The sequence below is a fragment of the Suncus etruscus genome, chromosome 2 (genome assembly GCF_024139225.1).
Source record: "Suncus etruscus isolate mSunEtr1 chromosome 2, mSunEtr1.pri.cur, whole genome shotgun sequence".
Classification (NCBI taxonomy): Eukaryota; Metazoa; Chordata; class Mammalia; order Eulipotyphla; family Soricidae; genus Suncus; species Suncus etruscus.
This window is the reverse complement of record NC_064849.1, coordinates 23,667,239-23,685,914: the sequence shown is the minus strand read 5'-3', so window position 1 is coordinate 23,685,914 and position 18,676 is coordinate 23,667,239. Positions and strand designations below refer to the sequence as shown.

At 47.1% G+C, this 18,676-nt stretch overlaps 1 protein-coding gene across 1 annotated transcript in view; it reads right to left on the bottom strand.

Moving 5' to 3' along the window:
* The window catches only part of IRS1 (insulin receptor substrate 1), a 64,673-nt gene extending 46,393 nt beyond the window's left edge, over positions 1-18,280 (bottom strand). Inside the window, exon 1 of the mRNA XM_049768302.1 lies at positions 14,325-18,280. Coding sequence (XP_049624259.1) covers positions 14,346-18,143 — 3,798 coding nt within the window. The 5' untranslated portion in view covers positions 18,144-18,280 and the 3' untranslated portion in view covers positions 14,325-14,345. The remainder of the gene's footprint in view (positions 1-14,324) is intronic.
* Positions 18,281-18,676: the final 396 nt, after the last annotated feature.

The window sequence follows — 18,676 nt, the reverse complement described above, 5'->3', positions numbered from 1 at the left end:
TGGTTTGGATTCCTGAGGAATGAAATGGCTGGAGGTACCTCACACTTCAGCCAGGGCATTGTTTGTGGTGGATGGGTTTTCTAAAGCCCTCCTGCCCTAGATTCACAACTCAACTGTTGATAAACAAGCTTTCCATTCAGGGCGACTTGTGTGCAGGCTTCCTTGGCTCTCTGAACAGTGATTCTACACTGAAAAGGCTCAAAAAAGATAAAAATACACGCAAATGTCCCAGGCAGGAGGGCAAAGGCAGCTGCTGCAGTCATTCAGGAAGGACTAAACCATCTGAAATAGAGGAGGTAGAGTGGCAGATTTACTGGAACTGAACCATCTCACACTCACACAGCTTGCTGGGACCTTTTAAATGTATTGATTTTTTTGCATTGCAAATGGATGCTCAGAAGGCTGAAAATCTCTGAGCTCTTCAGAGCTATAAACTTTCTGCTTCCATACCTTCTACCTTCCACCATCCTTTTCAAAAAGTATTTTCAAAACATAAGAACTAAGAGACTAGAATGTAAGAGTAAAGACAAATCCCTCTTGTGTTGGTGTGGTGTGGAAGAATGGAACAAGGTACACGGAAAAGATGTCTATTCATTTTAAATGCACCTAAAAGTAGCAAATAAATCAGCTCAGACTGGGTGGCATGGGATTTGGTTTGTGCCTGATAATGCAAACTCGCTTTCAAGAGCCCATACGATAATGTGGTCTGGTGGGAAAGTGGGCTTTGAAGACACAATAGCATTCCTCTGGCGAGTTTCAGGCTGGAGGCTAAAAGCACCAGCCATTCATTTTTCCATCTTGAGACACATTCCTTCCTCAGTTCAAAGGCCCAGAAACAACAAGCCGGCACACTTTCCCAAAGGTTGTCCCTTGCAGGAACTTGTGAGAGGCCAAAGGCAGGGGTGGCAAAATAATTTTAGAGTCCTCATTGGAGGAAATGTTTGTTTATTATTATTGGTTTGTAGTCTCCACTCCTACTGCAAACCTTATGCATGCAAACAAGTTTAGGCAAAAATCAAAGTTTTCATTATAATCACAATGACAGCCAGGTATATACCAGCAATGAAAGAAATATATTTTCAGAAAATATAATCAACATTCCTAAAAACACATAAAAAAAAATCTATGATATTTCTACTCCATTATTGGGTCTGATATCCTTGAGGCATTTTAGATTCTGATAATAGGACAAGATGAGGTAATCTGGGCAAAAAAGGGCTTTTTTTTTTTTTGCCCCACTTTGCTGCCCAGTCATCACTGACTCCTCACTTTCCCAAATCCATATTGTGCTCCAGTAGGAAACCCCCTTTCAAAACATTGAGAAGTCTATCACTCCTGCCACACTCCCTCTTTCCTTCTTGCCACCAGAAGTAGGAGAAACATCCTGAGCCAAGGTCTCATTGGGGCCAGTCCAGGGAATGTAGAACTATATTGTTTTGGTTCCTCGTGGAAGACCAGCAGCAGTAGTATAAATATTTTCACGACCTCCAATGACATAAAATATACAACAGCCAGAGAGTACAAAGGATAAGGCCTTGCATCTGCCAACCCCGGCTCTATTCCTGACACTGCATATAGTCTCTCAAACACTGACTGACGACAGAAATGATTACTAAGCACAGAGCCAAGACTAAGCTCTGAGCATTGCCTGATAAAGTCTCAACATACACTCAACAGTTCTGGTACTAGATATTGCAGTGTTTGTCATAATTTCTTTTTCTTAGACTTGAGCTTACAACCTTCAATTTATCCAAAAAAAATCTATCCAATACAAGTACTGTCTCCTTTCTCCCCATTGTATCTACCCATGTCCCAACCTCTTCTCAGCAGACCTCAGACCTATTAGCAATAGGTTTTAACACTTTAGCTTACCATTTTGTGGTCTGTTCATCAGTTCTGTTAACATGTGTGCTATACCTAAGTCAATTCTATCTCCTTATGTTGCACACATAAGTGAAGTTATCCAATACTGGTCATTTCCCTTCTGATTGACTTCATTGTACACAATTCCCACAGGTTTCCGCTTTGTTCCAAATGGCCACATTTCCTCATTTTTATTGCTGAATAGTTTTGTTAGTATAAATGTACCACCTCTTCATTATCCTATCAACTCTTCAGGGGTACTTCAGTTGCATTGGCTGTTGTAAATAGTGTTGTAATCAACACTGGGGTGAGTATAACTTTCTTTGTTAACATTTCCATGTTTTTCTGATAGGTTCCCACAGGTGAGATTGCTAGACCGCAGGATAGCTTTATCTTTAGCTTCTTGGGGACATGTCATGGTATTTTTCAAAATGGATGCACCAATTTATATACACACACAGTGCAAGAGACTTTCATGCTCTCTAGACCACTGGCTGGTACTGCTGCGTTTGATGTATACCATTCTCACAGGTATAAAATAGCATGCAGTGGTCTTCATTTGCACTCCCCCTGCTCTGGTACTGCAAGATCAAAGATGAGCTTTTCTTTTTTCATATGACCAAGAAAAGGCATGAGCTCTTTCCTGAAAATGATGCCAACCTAAGAACAGCATTTGCACCTGGCATAATGAACATGCACTATGAAATATATAAAAACAAAAATATTTGTTTGGGGTGGAGAGATTGTACAGTAAGGAAGGCACTTGTCTTCCATGCAGTCAACCTGGGTTCAACTCTCAGCATTATATATGGTCCCTGGATCACCACCTGAGCACAGAGCCAGACACAAGTTCAAAGTACAGCAAGGTGCGGCCCCAAAATAACAACAGGAAGAAAATATTTGCTTTTCCTTCACAGGCTGAATGACAGAGCTACATTATTTTCCATTTTTTCAAGCACCCTCCACCAAATGCCTCCCTGTTATTTAACTACTTTTTTCCATACCATACTTTGCTATAACAATTCCCTGTTTACTCTATCTCTGATGAGCATCAGAAGGAATGGGAAATTCCTTTAATCTCCAGTGACTGGCTGCCAGGCATTTAATGAAGACTTGAGAGAATATGTTTTCTGAGAATTTAAGAGGAAACCATCTTTGTATGAAGAAAATCATTGCTATTTAACCCCAAGCTAGAACATCATTATAAACATCTAAGTACAATTTTATTCTAAATACTCAACATGCATCTGAGGTTTAAGGATGAATAAATATATTCATGTAAATATATAAAACATAAATTGGGCTGGCTATGCACATGGAATGCTCTTTGATCCCCAATACCCTGTATTATGGTCCCCTGAGCATGTCAGGAGTGATTCCTGAATGCAGAGTAATACCTGAGGGAAACAGAGAGAAAAAAAAAATGACATAAATAACCAGATTTACAAATGCAGTCTACTCTGTGTAAATGAGAAAAAAATAGATTCTTCTATCAAAAAGTAGTATCAATTTTTCTATCTTTAAAAGGGTATGGTAATAGTATTGTGGCTTGCTCCGAGCAATGGGATCGTAACACTGTGATTTAAGAGGCTTGATTTAGTACTTGTGTCTGCTTGCCCTTTCTTGCTTCTGAAGCTTGTCCAATACCAGATAAAGTTCAGGTTAACCTTTGAGAGAGAATGGCTATCTGGTTTGGTCAAGAAAAAGCACCAATGGATGCCTAGAGGGAGGCCACCCAGATGTACCAGTTCCCAGCCAATCCTTCAGTTCTATTTCAATATGCCTTAATCCAGGTGAACCAAGCAGAAGAACCACCTCGCTGAGCCCAGCCCAAATCACCAACCCAAAGAACTGCCATCTAACATATTTCAGCAATGTCTCAAAGCAGCCTGTTCTGCGATGGTTTGTTACACATCAACTAGATGACATACTATATTAAATTCCTTAACAGATTTTTTCCCTTAAGACCTTTCATGTTGAAGGTCATGTTACTCTCTAGATGACCTACAAACCACATTACTCTAGGTGATCTAAAGGAAAACTGGGGTTGGAGGAATAGTGCAGTGGTTTAGAAGAGGAAAGCAAGGTCACAGATCCCAAAACCCAGTGTCCCTAAAGGGCTGATTGAGATCTTGGTAACCCAGCTTTTAGAATGCTGTCCAGTCACCCCTGGTACAGCCAGCAAGTTCTGATGCACTACATTCAGGTATATGTGTACTTTACCAAAAAAAAAAAAAAAAAAAAAAAAAAAAAAGGAAAATGACCTCATGAACCTCAGAACCAATAAAGATGCCATAGTGCCACAGACAGAAAGTGTGAACCCTGGTTAAGCAAATGTTTGAGGACTATAGCAATTCACAGTGGGTGACAGTCACACCCTAACTTTCTTGCCTTGATTAAGAGTGCAATTTCTGGTGAATATGTGTGTAAATACTGCCACTAAAGAGGGTCAATCACAGTGAGCAGCTAAGTATGCGAGCACCACAATATGGTGGGTATGTCCAGGGGAGTACCTCTGCTAAAAAAAGCTTTTCCAGGTTCAGAGAGATAGTACAGTAGATAAGGTATGCATGCAGTGGACCTGGATTCAATCTCCAGCCTCCTATATGGTTCCTTGAGCTCCTCCAAGAGTGATCCCTGAGCACTGCTGGGTATGGCCAGGTATGGGTGTTTACCTTGTGGATACCCAACTGGGGTTTCATCCCAGCAGTCCATATGGCCCCCCACAATGCCAGAAGTAATTCCTCAATGTAGAAACAGGAGTAACCCCTGAGCATTGTTGGGTGTGCCTCCAAAACCAAAGTAAAAAAATAACTTTTAAAAATGCTTTCCCTCCTGAGGCCAGAGTCCCCAGGATTTGATCTGCAGAACCTTGTGTGATTCCTCTGAACCCCTCCAAGAGTAAGCTCCAAGAACGGCCATGTTTGGCTAAACCCCCATCTCCAAATGCTTTTCTTCCACTAGATTAACCTGAGGATTCAAAGGGACCTGGAAAGTAGCAAGTACTTTTCTTTTTTCCCCTCCATTAAAGAAGCACCATCTCTATTGTTAAGAGGCACTGTCTTTTTTCTGTGTTACTTTAGTGCAGAAATTGGAGATCCAAGCGCATTATTCCATGGAAATTCTGAGTAAGTGGGCACTGGACCCAGTTTGTATTACCAAGCTTCAAAACTTACAAGCAGCCTATCTTTAAGAATATATGAAAAGGAGTCTTCATGGAACCATCTGACTAGAAAAACTAAGGAACAAGAGAGGAAAGGGGACTCTCTCTCACATATTACTCACACCTCACAAACAATAAAAACCAATAAAATTTAGAGTCTCTTCATATATTGTCTGTAACCTACCCCCAACTGAAAATTAAAGTTAAAACCAAATGTGAATAGGCCCAGGAGTGAATCAATATCATTTTTTAAAAAGTTGTTTATTTTTTATATTTCTGTAAGAAACTACTATAAACTCAAAAGCAAGCAGAGACAGCCTGTGAATGTTCAAGAGAGAGAAACTGCAAATCTCAAAGGAGATCATACTTTCAGCCAAATGCTAGCACAGGAACCAGAGTTCAGTGGGTTAGACCCTTTTATTACTAAAAATAAAACCACCCACCCAACAGGGGCAAAAAAGAGTCCCTGAATAATTCAACTGCTAAGCCAAAAAGACTTGAAGTGAAAGAAAAAGAGATTCTTTTGCGGCGCCTCTCTTGCCTATTTTCTTCTGAACATTTGCCCAATCTACAACAAATAGGCATCAAGCTCAATTCCTTTAACCCCGGATCTCTCTCCACTGCTTCCCTTGGATGAAGAGTCCAAGGGTCTCATTTTCTGGCTTCTTGCTAATATCCTCTTTCTACCCCAATAACTAAACATGGATCACTCTTCCCACGGAGAGTCCCAATAGACCTAAAAACTAAAGTGGCTGTGTCCTGAGTAAGAATCATGCTTAGAATAACCAAAAAGAGCATATGACCATATGAGTGCTGAGTACCTTCGCTTGGTTTTGTATAAAAATGTTGATGAACATGACAACACATTCCCAGTCTTCATCCCCAATAGTCCCATTTTTCTTCCCAGTGATCCCACCTCATCCTCTTTCTACAACATAACTCAGCATTATTCACTGAGGAAAAAAGAGAGTGTGAGGACTAAAAGAAGCCTCGGTTTTACTTGCTTAGTCAATGGCACCTAATGTCTCTAGTTGAGAAAGTGTGGCGGCCTTTAACAGTACACTACAAAGTCTACTGTTTTGCTGGATTATTCTTTAACACTCAAGGGCAAGTATTATTATTATTATTATCCTACAGAGACTCAATTTCCAGATAAATAGGAAATTGTCCTTGAAACTTCTTTTAACTCCTCAAAATAAAATTTTTGCCTCTTTTATTTAGCTTATACCTTTCCCAAGATTAACATTCTTAAAAGACAACTTGTGTTTTAAAATTGTGCAAAAGACAACTTGTTGGCCACGTTATATCTAAAGATAAGTTATCCAAAGATACCCCCCCCCAAGTCTCTGGTGGTTTCAAAAAAATATATAATGTAACTAAGAACATCTCAAGATTAAATTATACCATTTAGGGGCCAGAGCGATAGCACAGCAATAAGGCTTTTGCCTTGCACGCGGCCAACCCGGGGCAGACCCGAGACAGACCTGGGTTCGATCCCTGGTATCCCATATGGTCCCATGAGCCTGCCAGGCGTGATTTCTGAGTGCAAAGCCAAGAGTAACCTTCGTGCCACCGGGTGTGACCCAAAAACCAAACCAAAACAAAACAAGAAAAAGATTAAATGATACCATTCAGCAACATGACCTAAATAAGTGCGGAAGATCAGAGAACTGGTACCAAAGTTGTTTTGTTTTGTTTTTCAAGTTGATAGAAAAAAAAAAAAAAGGTAGGGGAAAGCAAGTTTATCTATTATACTTGGATTTCACTGGAATCTCCTTCCACCCAACCAATGAGCATCTAATATATCCAGGCTGGACTAAAAAGGCCAGGCAAGGTGATGTAGCATGTAACACAAGGGAGGGAAAAACAAAGACAAAACACAGCCTGCAATGGCCAAAGAGAAACAATGGGTGCCACTCAGCTCCTACCATAGATCACTCAGTACAGACAATCTAATCATAGCAAGTTTCTCTGCTTGCAGACAAATCCAACTCCAACTATATTCAACCCACACAATCAGTTTAACAGACATTAGTGATGAAAACACAGAGAACTGGTAACAAAAAGCAGCCCCTCAACATAAATGCAGCCTTCCAAACAGTCCTATTTTTCAAAGACCACTGACTCAATGAAGACACACAAATACCATTTATTCAAACTAATCTATTTCAACAGATTATAGCAGAGCCTGCAGCAGCAAGAATATTATGAAAATGGAAAATGCTCTTCTCCCCATTGATGTCATTACCTAATCTATATCGAATCCATCTTCCCTCTTTTCCTAGGAATTAAAAATGGGAATGATCCTGCCATTTCTATCTGTAAGATATGAATAGAAACAAGTAGCACTTTACTAGTCTATCATCTTCATTTACTTATTTTCTTTTTCCTGGTGGAGTTTTGGGACTGCAAGTGACAGTGTTCAGGTACTATTCTCAGCTCTAATCATGATTCACTCCCAGTGGTGTTCGGGGGACAGTGCAGTATCTAGAATATAGCTGAACTCCCTATACACATGTCAAGCTATCTCCCCAGCCTAAGCCCATCATTTTTAAAAGCTGTCCAGTAACTTTTGTAATATTTCATATTAGTTTGAAGTAAGTCTATTATTTATATTAGTCTAATCTTAAAATGGCATTGTTGCATTAAAATTAATGTGACTACATCTTCTGAAAATGTTGTAATTCTATTCAGAAAAAGAGCTTTTTTTTTTTGTGATGGTGGTTATGGTTCGGGATCACACCCATTGGTGCAAAGAAGCTACTCCCTGCTCAGTGCTCAGGGGACCATTGGCACTGAAGATAGAACCCAGACCTCCAGCACATGTGTTCCATGTATTTTGAATTATCCCTCTGGCCCCCTCTAATGAGCTTTTGAAGTTTATCACATCCATGTGGACTCTTATGGTAATAAAATAACAAATCAATTATATAGTTACAATGAGATAAGACAGAATATCTATGATTTTAAACACTAAAAAGCATTAGTGTAGGAAACAAAACATTACAGAATCTTTAGTGTGAAACTGACTTCAAATACAATTCACATGAAATTCTTCTCTTTGAATACAATTTCCAGTAAACTCTGTATGTAACATGAGGAAATAATTGAGGAAATGGTTTTCTTTAAAACAAAGCAAAGCAAGCCCTTAAAATCATGATGTATTCCATTATGCTAAAATTACCAACCCACTAAAAGAAACCACTTATATGTTATGCAGTTAAGAAATATATCCCATTATAGCTGGGCAGGAAAAGAGTAAATCAATGGTGTTTTGAATGAGTCAATAGACTATTTATGAAATTCTCGTGGAGATGCCCAAAGGGCTGGAACTTCTGAATACATGTGACAACTCAATAGCTAAAATAACATGGGAGCAGCAATGCTGGTTACAGGTCAGTTACTCACATAACAGGTGGGAAACACATTTTGCTAGCAAGAGAAAACACAGCTTTGGTACATACCTACTAGGGATACATAAACCTAAACAAAAACTATGGAAGACTTCCTATGGTCCCCAGCTGAACTCTCTTTCCTTTCTTTCACTCATTAGGATACTTCACTGAAGAATTCTGATGGCACAAATGAGAAATATTATCCAGAACTGACCACCCCCGCAAGTTAGGGGTGATTTCCGAAACAGAATTCACAGGAATAATGTCGTAGGAGTATATTGGTTAAAGCCTGTCCTACACTGCAGGGTAGATGTTTCCAACAACTGACCTTTTGGGGGCTGGGGAGGCAGGAGTTAGCAGGTGACTTGTATTCCAGCTCACATTTCATTTTTAAAAAGAAAGGAACGAGTTTAATCAGTCTAGATATGGTTCCAAAGCAGTCTGAGGCTAGCCAGAAGAATTTATCTTAAAACAGCGGTCTGTTCAAACTTGAAAATGCCCCCTCCAAACAAACAGGCAGACAAAAAGATTAAATCAGGCCCATAAGAAGTTGGTTCTATCAGTTCCAAAAGTTTGTCTGATTTAGAAATCAGAACTGAGTTCCCCAATGCTTCTCAAGATGCTCCCATCCGCAGCTTTTTCAGAAAGAATCCTCATTACACTTGACCCACTAAAGAATATTAAACATTTCTCTGCAAAAGAGTCCTATGTTTAGAGCTGAAAAGGAGGTTAGAATAATTTAGAACAAAATTCTCAATTTACAGAGGAGGAAGTAGGTCCAGATTAATTGACGTGTTCAAGGTCACAGCATTAGCAAAGGACACACAACCAGGGCTAGAACTCAAGATCTCTGGCTCCTGGGAGCTGTTCTTTCCATTGCATCATTTAAGATAACATAATGCTATTTTCCAGGAATTCTGATAAACAGAAGGGGGAAAAAAAGAGTGGAGAGAAGTATGCCCTTTTGGTTCAAGGTCTTTACAGAAGGCAACCTTCGAAAGTTTGGGGGGCAGGAGCTATGTATGATCAGTTAAATGATAATATATGAGATTCTGTATGTATTTTCTTAAGTGTAAAAAGCTGGCTACAGAATGGCAGAAATTTATCAGATGCTAAAACGCTTTCTGGAATAACAGGGAAATTCATGGTTCAGAAGCAGGTCGGGCATTGTATTTATCACAAGGCAATCCTTAGATCATCATGTATGATACTTTAAGTAATACAGAAGGAAGAGTGCAACTCAGGGATAGATAGTGCAGGCCCTGAGGATAGCACAGTGGATAGGGCGCTTGCCTTGCACGAAGCGGACCCAGGTTTATCCTCGGCATACCATATGGTCTCCCAAGTCTGTCAGGATTAATTTCTGAGCACAGAGCCAGGAAATCCCTGAGCACCAATGGGTGTGGCCCAAAAACCAAAACAACAACAACTACAAAACAACAAAATAAACCCAAAGAGTGCAGGCAGAGCAATGGATGCATGAGAAGTAAGCATTTAGAGAGAAGAGGGTGGGAAAGAGAACATACTTCTACAGCACAATTTCTCTTTCTCGGTTTTCCTTCTTTACTTTAGAAAGGTCAGATCGGAACAAATTTTCCATCCCACGGTGTATTAATATAACAGAAATCTGGCTTTTAAAAAAAATAAAGGAAGAATAACAAATCCAGCAAGCTCTCAAAATCAGTTTGCCCAGTCTGCCCTGATAAGCTGTCAAAGGTCAAAACACTTAACTGTTTTTTGAGAACTTAAGCAACATTTGCCCAACTCCAACCAAGAATCCTAATCAAGTCTTATAATGAAATCAATCTCTAAGATTCGCAGGCTTTGAAAGCGGATTCCCAGGCTTGCGTTTCACTGTCAGCACCCTCAGGCCTAGGTTGTTTTTGTTCATCTTATCTCCTTCCCAGCTTTTGCAAACAGCAGGCTCTCAAAAAAAAAAAAAAAAAAAAAAAAAAGCCTTTCCCCCTAATGCAATTTCCAGTCAAATGAGGGTTTTTTTTTCTCTTTCTTTTTTTCCTTCTGCCCCCGATGATTTCCAGACAATGCCAGCCACAGAGCTTGTATTTCCTTCTTTTAATTTCCCTTCTCCTCCCTCCCAGGAGTCTGAGATGTAAATGGAAGCGTTCTGAGCCAACCCAATCAATCCGACAACCCAACGACCACGTGCTGCAGATGCAGCAGCTCCCTCCGGCTTGCAGCATTCCAGACAGGAAGAACGTGGAGTGGTAGTAAAAAACCATAGTAGAGAGAAACAAAATGGGGCGCGTCACATGGTTCAGGCCTGGATTTTTCTCAATTAAAAAAAAAAAAAGAAGAGGAAGCGTGTGTTTCCGGGCGCGGAGGGGGAGTGGGGGGGACTTTTTCATTCTTAGGATTTCTGGTCTCGATTGCATGCACAGGGGCTGAGTGCATGACAGCCTCTGCGAGGGGGCAGAGAGGAGGCTCACTTCCGAGTGCTCCAAAGGGCATGGGTGGTGGAGGGAGAGGGGTGGGTGAAGGCCAGCTACCCCGATCCCCCACACCCGTCTCCCCCGGACGCCTGGCCCAACCCCCAGAGCACGACCCGGGAACTAGGCCACCGGCCCCCACTTGCTAGGGCCCCAGCCCCATCCGAGCCACCGCATCTCGGCTCTGATTAGCCCCGGAGAAGGCCAATCAGCACCCGGCGCCCCTCCTGCTCCCAGCTAGTCTCCGCCCCTCGCAGTTGCAAGAGCTGCAGCCCGTGGGGAGAACATCGGGGTGCGAGGGGGTGAAGGGGCGTGTGGTGGGGGGAAAGCAAGCGAGGGTGGCGACCCGAGAGACTTGGCTGGGTGGGAGACCACGGAACGCGGCCTGGCTGCAAATTCCCACCGCGCGACTCTAGGGGGGCTCCGGAGAAGAGAGGAGGAGCCTGGTGCCCAATAAATAGGGAGGAATGCAGGAAGCGGAGATGACCCGAGAAACGGGCAAAGGCCCGACCGAGACCAAACCCAGAGGGTTTGCAAGCAGACAAAAAGGCCACACAGTGAGGGGGAAGAAGGGGCGCTCAGAGAAACAGAATGTGAAAATGGGCAATGTGGGAGAGGGGTGGAGAATTTACATAACCCCACAAAACGCAAACACACACACACACACACACACACACACACACACACACACACACACACTTCAACAAACACACACAGCTGCTGAAGGGAAGGATGGCTGGGGTCTGCGGTTCAAACAACTACAAAGCCGATAGACTGGGCAAAGGTGGCTGACAGACGACATCTAAAAAAGCCTGGTTGTCCTTTCTGCCTGCCTCAGTTCCCTCGCTGTAGCAGAGGTCCAAGGACCAGGGCATTCTAAAGGGGATAAAATGAAGTCAGGCCATGCCAGGAACAAAACCAGGGAAACAAAGAGAGGGAATGGGCAAGGAGGCGCGCTCGCCAATAGTATCTATACGTCTCTTAAGTTGGAGGAGGTTCAGCTTGACCTGAGAGGAGAGAAAGGGAAGGTTTGCAGCCTGGTGAAGAAAGGCCTCCAACAAACTTGAACACCAGGGTGAAATATCTCAGACAGGGGAAAGACTTTTAAGTCCAGGGATTCAAAATGGGGAGTTCAGAAAGCACACCTGCTCAGAACACTTCACTTTCTCTCCAGCAGAATATTTTCCCTGGGAATGAGGAGGCATTGCAAGCATTTTGCTGAGGGCATTAGGAAAACCTTTTCACAAACATCCTCATTCCTAGGGAAAGTTGTTTGCCAAAGACAGGTTTGACTTCTTTTTGCTTCAGATGATAACTGACTATCAAAGCACACATTAATATTCAAGAAGGCAAAGCAAGCAGAAGGACCATATATACACATCTCTCTGTCTCTGTCTTTCTCTTATACATACACACACCCTCTTATTTATTCATTTACATATTTTAAATACGTGTAGGGATGGGTATTTGTCCTGACATGGTGTCAACGTATGATCTGCTACTTCAAGATCATTAAGGATAAGATTATTCTTATTCCAGACTGTTATATTGCAAACTCAGAAATAGAAAATTGTTTTGTTTGGTTTCTATTCCCTCCATATAAGAAGGACTTCATTTTTAAGCCCTTTGGAAAACCGAAACTCAGTTTGTTCATGAGCTCTCTTCAGAGAAAGCATTATTTAGTTTATCCTATAAAAAGAAATCCATTCTAATTTAAAAAACAGATGAGGAAAATTTAATGTTTCTAAGTTTCCCCCATTGCCTTTATAAACAAAAAGTAACTTCAGCTGGGGAAGAGAGGGTTCTTACAATCTTATTACTTTATAAATCAAACACTTTGCAATACAAATGGTGGAAGTGTTAGACGATTGAAGGTTCCTAAAAAAAAACATCATTTGGAATAAAAGGAAGTTTTTGCTGTTGGTGTTTCAAACAAATCTCTCTTCTAGTGACTCATGAAAATACATGTGGACTACTGATCAAATATGTTTTTTAACTATACCACATGACCTGAAAGTCCTCATCTGAAAACTTGAATATCTCCTTATACAAAACAGATAAGAGTTAAATATGAGAAACTTAAGATCATGAAAGAGCACAACCATATTAAAACCTATTGGCAGGAATATGAAGCACAAATTCATTTCTCATGAATGGGCAAATATTTTAAGAAAAAAAAAAGAACAATGCTCAATAAAGTTCATTCTGTGAAGCATATATAGAAAGACAATCAGAAAAAAATCAGTTTGTCAGACTAAAATGTTTCCAAATGCTGGAAACTTCTGTAGTGCCAACTCATCACATTATTTGCAAACTATATTCCTCTCTTCCCACAATTATGACCACCAGAAAATAGGCTCAACAGAACCAAGGGCAAGCTAATTTCCTATTACAAATGTTTTTCATTTTCAGTACAGCCCTAGCCACAGAAAAAAGCCAACTTGCAACATTTACCAAGGTCATCTACTCTTGGATTTAAAGACAAACAATAAATAGCCAAAAAAAATGTGGAGTGCAAGGTTAGCTCTTACATTCAAAGTTAAGACCAAACAATAGCCATTTACCTGATGTAATAATATTCCTTCTGTCCAGTCCTAAAGTGTTAGGTAATAGAAGATCTACAGGAGCCCTAAGATCTGTGGGAAGTCTCTGAGGAGGCCTTCACAAGAACAGAAAGCCAGGGATGAATTTCCATAACGCTTCACTAATAATGGGTCCCACACACATGCAGATTTTGCTGCCTGTCCTATACAGAAGCTGCTGTGCCTGCAATGTGGTGGGTCTGTGTGAGAATAATAAATACCTCACCAATCTTGATTGGGGAACAGAAAGCAAACATCACCATACTTACTTTCTTAAAGTGAGTCAGGGACAGACTGGTACTTCTACTTAAATAGGTATGCCTCCACACACTATGACTCCTTCCATCTTTTTAAGGGTGGTATGGGGCTTTCCCTCCCTTCTTTGGGCTGCCTTGGTATCCTGGCACCACAGAACTAAGCTACAAACGACTAGCTCAGATCACCCTTAAGAGCTCCGAATAAATGTTTCATAGGAAGGGATTAGTTAGCACCAGTTTTGAAAACCGTGTTTGCAGAATTATCCTTTCCAGGGACAGACAGACAGACAGAAAGATCGAATACATAATATAGGTAGGTCAAACTCAATTTCAATCAAGGTTCATAAAGCTCAAGGCTCTGAAACAGAAGCATGGCAAACACTGCAGTAAGACTCTGTGATCTAAAATTTCTACAGCAAGGACCTCTACTGAGACCCTTGGAAGCACAAGGAGACCACCTTCCAGGGGTCCTCACAGGTACTCTGATCTCACTCTTCTCCCTTCCCATAGCACCCTAAGGATGAGACAGAGAGCAAAGGGCAGAGGCAAGAGAAAAGGGATTCCAGCATCAGAGGCAAAGCAGTTCTGTCTGCTAGCTCTGCCACCACAAAACGCACCTGCTGTGATGTCCAGTCGGGCTACTGGCGGTCCTCTAGCTGCTTCTGGAAACTGATGCTGGCATAGGCGCTTAAATCCTCACTGGAGCGGCGGCTGCTCTGGCTGCTGCCCAAAGGCTGATGAGGGGCTGGGGGTGGGGGAGGCTGTGGTTGAGGCGGGCGCTCTGGGGGGCGCTGTTTGAAATCCTTGACCAAGTCCAGGTCTATGTAGTTCAGACCATTCTCCAGACCCCCAGGAGCCCCACACACTTGAGTAGGTTCCTTGGCGACTGCCCCAAGCTCCCCAGGCCTGAGCCACACATTCTCAAAGGAAGCAGAGCTGTGGCGCTTCACCTCCTCGCTGTTGCTGTTGCTGCTGCTGCTACTGCAGCCTCCGTTGCCACCCCCTAGGGCAGGACCCCCTGCAAAGGGCACCGAGTTGCCTGCCCGGGTGGCACTAGGCGTAGAGGAGAAGGTCTCGGAGCTGTGCCGCCTTCGGCACCCCTGTGGGTCCGCCCGGATCACTTTGGCACTCTGGTTGCGGTTGGGACTGAGGTTGACCCGGGTGAAGGCGCTCATAGCTCCAGGTCCTTGGGAGGCCCCTAGCAGGGAAGAGTGCCCAGCCAGCTCCCCAACTCCTGTAGAAGGCCCAGTGGGGGAAGTAGAGGCAGAAGATGAGGATGGAGCATCCGCTGTGTCCCCAGGAAGGCTCACCTCCTCCACCACGACCCCTGTCCGCATATCAGCATAGCTGATGGGGGCTACAGGAGAGGTGTCTACATAGCTTGGCCGGGGACAAGTCACCTGCATGGTCATGTAGTCACCCCGGCTACTAGGCACAGCCCGGATGGGCCTGCACATGTTCGAGGTACCCAAAGAGGCCGGCCCCACCCTGCCCACTGAAACACCAGAGCTCTCTTGCCAGCCTGCCCTCCGGGGCCCCAAGTCCATGTTCATGTACTCTTCTGTGCCCGTCTCTTCCTCCCGCGGTGCGGGCTGCAACGGGACTGGGCAGCAGACAGAAGGAGGGCTGTGCGAAGCCACGGGTCCCGATAGGTAGCCAGGTGGGTCACCCCCAAATTCAATATTCACATATTCCCCAGGGCTCTTAGGCTCGGGAGGGTGCAGCAGAGGGGGCTGAGGGGGCAATTGCTGTTGTTCTCGGGCCCGCGGCAAGGTGCTGGCCTTGGGGTCCCCCAGAGACAGCCGTGTGGGCCTTGTCAGGCGGCTGTGGGTCTGGGCGGCTGTGTCCACCTTCCGGGGCAGGTAGGGCTGCAGGACCTGGTGATGGAGATGAGGGAGGCCAGGCTCCGGCCTTACCCCACAGTACCCGCTACCCAGGCTGTCACTGCTGGTGGAGGAGGAGGAATCTTCGGGCACAGGGGCCGCGGTGTAGACCAGGCGGCCAGAGCTGGCGGAGAGGCGGAGGTGCTGGTGTCGGACTGTCTCCTCCAGCTCCCCGGGGCGCTGGGTGTGCTTAAAGGACCTGGGCAAGGAGCAGTAGGACAGGACCGGCTTATGCTGGGGTTCCTCCTGAACGTAGTAGCTGTCGGAAGGGCTGTTGGTGGTGGAGTCCGCCACAGGGGACATGTTCATGTAGTCTCCGGCGCACGACGACAGGAGCTTGCCCCCGCTGCTGCTCCCCACGGGTAGCTTGGGATGCGGCAGGGCGGGGGAAGGGTGGCCTCCCACCCCATTCGTCCATAATTTGCCATAGCTACCCCCTGAAGGGGTGGCACTGCTGCTGCCACCGCTGGGGCCCCCGGAGATGTCAGGAGAGCAGCTGCCACTGGGCGACATCATCATGTAGCCATTGGGGTCTACTCGCTGCGGATGGCGCCGGATGGGGTTGATGATCTGCTGAGGGGCCGACACGCTCTTGGGGCTCATAGGCATGTAGTCACCGCCACTGCCCTTGCGGCTGGTGGGCGTGGGGGCCACGCCAGGAGACATGGGCATGTAGCCATCATCCGGGCGGTGATGGGCAGAGGGATCGGGGCGCGGGTGGCCTCCATGGCGCTCCAAGGGATGCATTTCCAGGGTTTCCTCGGGGTAAGAGTGGGTGGGCACGAAGGCCGAATGCCGGTAGCCGGGAGGCCGGCCTCCACTGCCCCCTCCTGGTGGGTAGGCGGGCATCATCTCCGTGTATTCCTCGATGGATGCCACCGAGGACTGCGAGGGGGTCTTCTGATGGGAAATGGTGGGCGAGGTGCCCGCCGAGTGGGTCCGCTTGCGGAAGCGATTGTCCAGATCGCTGGCACCCGAATCCTCCGTGGCCAGGGCCGGGCTCAAGCCCAGGCCGGCTCCTCCCGCACCGGGGATGTAGCGATGTCCATTGCCCGCCCGGGGCAGAATATAGTGTCCGTTGGGGGCGGCGAGGGTGGAAGGCCCTTTGCCTCCCATGCAGATGTAATTGCTCAGCTCCTCCTCTCCACGGGCGGGTGGGGTGTGGCCCAGGGAGTCTGGGGTGACGCTGCGGAAGGAGCTGCGGAAATCGCAAGGGCTGGAACCGTACTCATCGGAGGAGATGAAGCCGCCGTCGCTGGGCGAGCCGGACACCGAGGCACTGGAGCGACGCGGGAAGAGACAGTCCGACGTGGAGCCGTGGCCACTAGTGCTGCTGGACGACAGGCTAACGGGGCTGGTGGCAGAGGGCGAGCAGCGTGAGGACGGCATGGGGATGGAGCGGCTGTGGTTGAGCGGGGGGTGCAGCCTGGAGTTGCCCCGATGCCGGTGCGCGTGGGTCCGATTGGTGCTGGGGCTCACGGGGCTGCCGTCCACCGAGGCAGGCCTGGACATGGTGCCTTCACCGTCGCTGGAGGCTCGGACGCGGAAAGAGCCCTGCTTGCCGCCCACCAAGCTGGCCGGGGACGTGGCGGTGATGCTCTCGGTGCGTGAGCGACGGGTCAGGCCTACCTGGCTGGGCGGCGGGTTGTTGAGGTGGTGCCGGCGCAGGGGGACGCTAATGGGGTTGGAGCAGTTGGACGACGACTGGCTTTTGCTGCGCGGCCTGAACTCGTCGCTCATGGCCCGCATGGCCTCCAGGATGGTCTCGTGCATGTTCTGCGCCACCACCGAGTCATCCACCTGCATCCAGAACTCCCCGGGGCCCGTCACGGCCGAGCGGCCCACCTCGATGAAGAAGAAGTTCTCCGAGTGGCCGCAGCGTCGGATGTTCATGAGCTGCAGCACCACAGCCGCAGCCTCCGAGTTGAGCTTCACGAAGCTGATGGTCTTGCTGGTGAGGCAAAGGCGGTAGATGCCAATCAGGTTCTTTGTCTGCCCCAAGCCCTTGGGCTTCAGGATCACCTGCCAGACCTCCTTGAACGCGGGTCCTGGAGGCATCTCCCCGTAACTCAAGTCCTCGCCGGCCTCCCCTAGGCCGGAGCTGCCGCTGCAGCTGCCCCCGCCGGCTCCCCCAGCGCCGCCCGGGCCCGCAGCGCCGCCGCCACCGCCGCCGCCGCCGCCGTCGTGGTGGTGGTGGCCCTTGGCACGGTTGTGCAGCTGCAGGAGGGCCTGGTACCAGCTGTCCTGCTCCGCCTCGCTGTCGGCCGCGATGGCAAAGTGCTCGTCTCGGGTGTAGAGGGCCACCAGGTGCTTGTTCTTGGAGTCGGCCCGCTTGTTGATGTTGAAGCAGCTCTCCAGGGGGATCGAGCGTTTGGGGGCGCTCGACTTGTGCCGCCACTTCTTCTCGTTCTCGTAGTACTCGAGGCGCGCGGGGCCCCCCGCCTCGCTGGCCGCCCGCAGCACGAAGAAGCGCTTGTGCATGCTCTTGGGCTTGCGCAGGTAGCCCACCTTGCGCACGTCCGAGAAGCCGTCGGTCTCCGGGGGGCTCGCCATGGTGCCCCCGCCGCCGCCGCCGCCGCGGAGACGCAGGAGGTGCCGAAAAACAACCGGGTGCTGGGGGAGGCGGGAGCTCCGCGCCGCGGCCCCCCGCACATGCAAACAGGGCTGGAGATGGCCGAACCCCCCTTCTGGCTCCGAAATGCACCCCGCTCCCAGCACCGGGAGCACGGGGAGGGGGCCGTCGCAGAAGGACGCAGCGGCCGTGCCAAGCCAAGCCAAGCAGAGAGCCCCCCGATCGGATCGGAGTTTAGGGGCGTCTTTTCATGCCCGGGGGGTGAGGCCGTGCGTCCCGCGTGAGAGCAGCCCCGATCTTCTTCCTGGAGCCCCGTCTCCTCCTCTCCGCCGCGGCGGCCGGGCAGGGGCGAAGAGGCATCTCTCGCCGCCCGCGGGGCGCAGGCAGGCAGGCAGGCAGGCAGGCAGGTAGCGGCGGCGGCCCAGGAGGGAGGAAAAGGGGGGGTCCCCGCGGTGTCCCCTCCAGGCGCGCGCGCGCCTTTCCCTTCCCTCCTGAGTTCCCTTTCTGGAAGTCG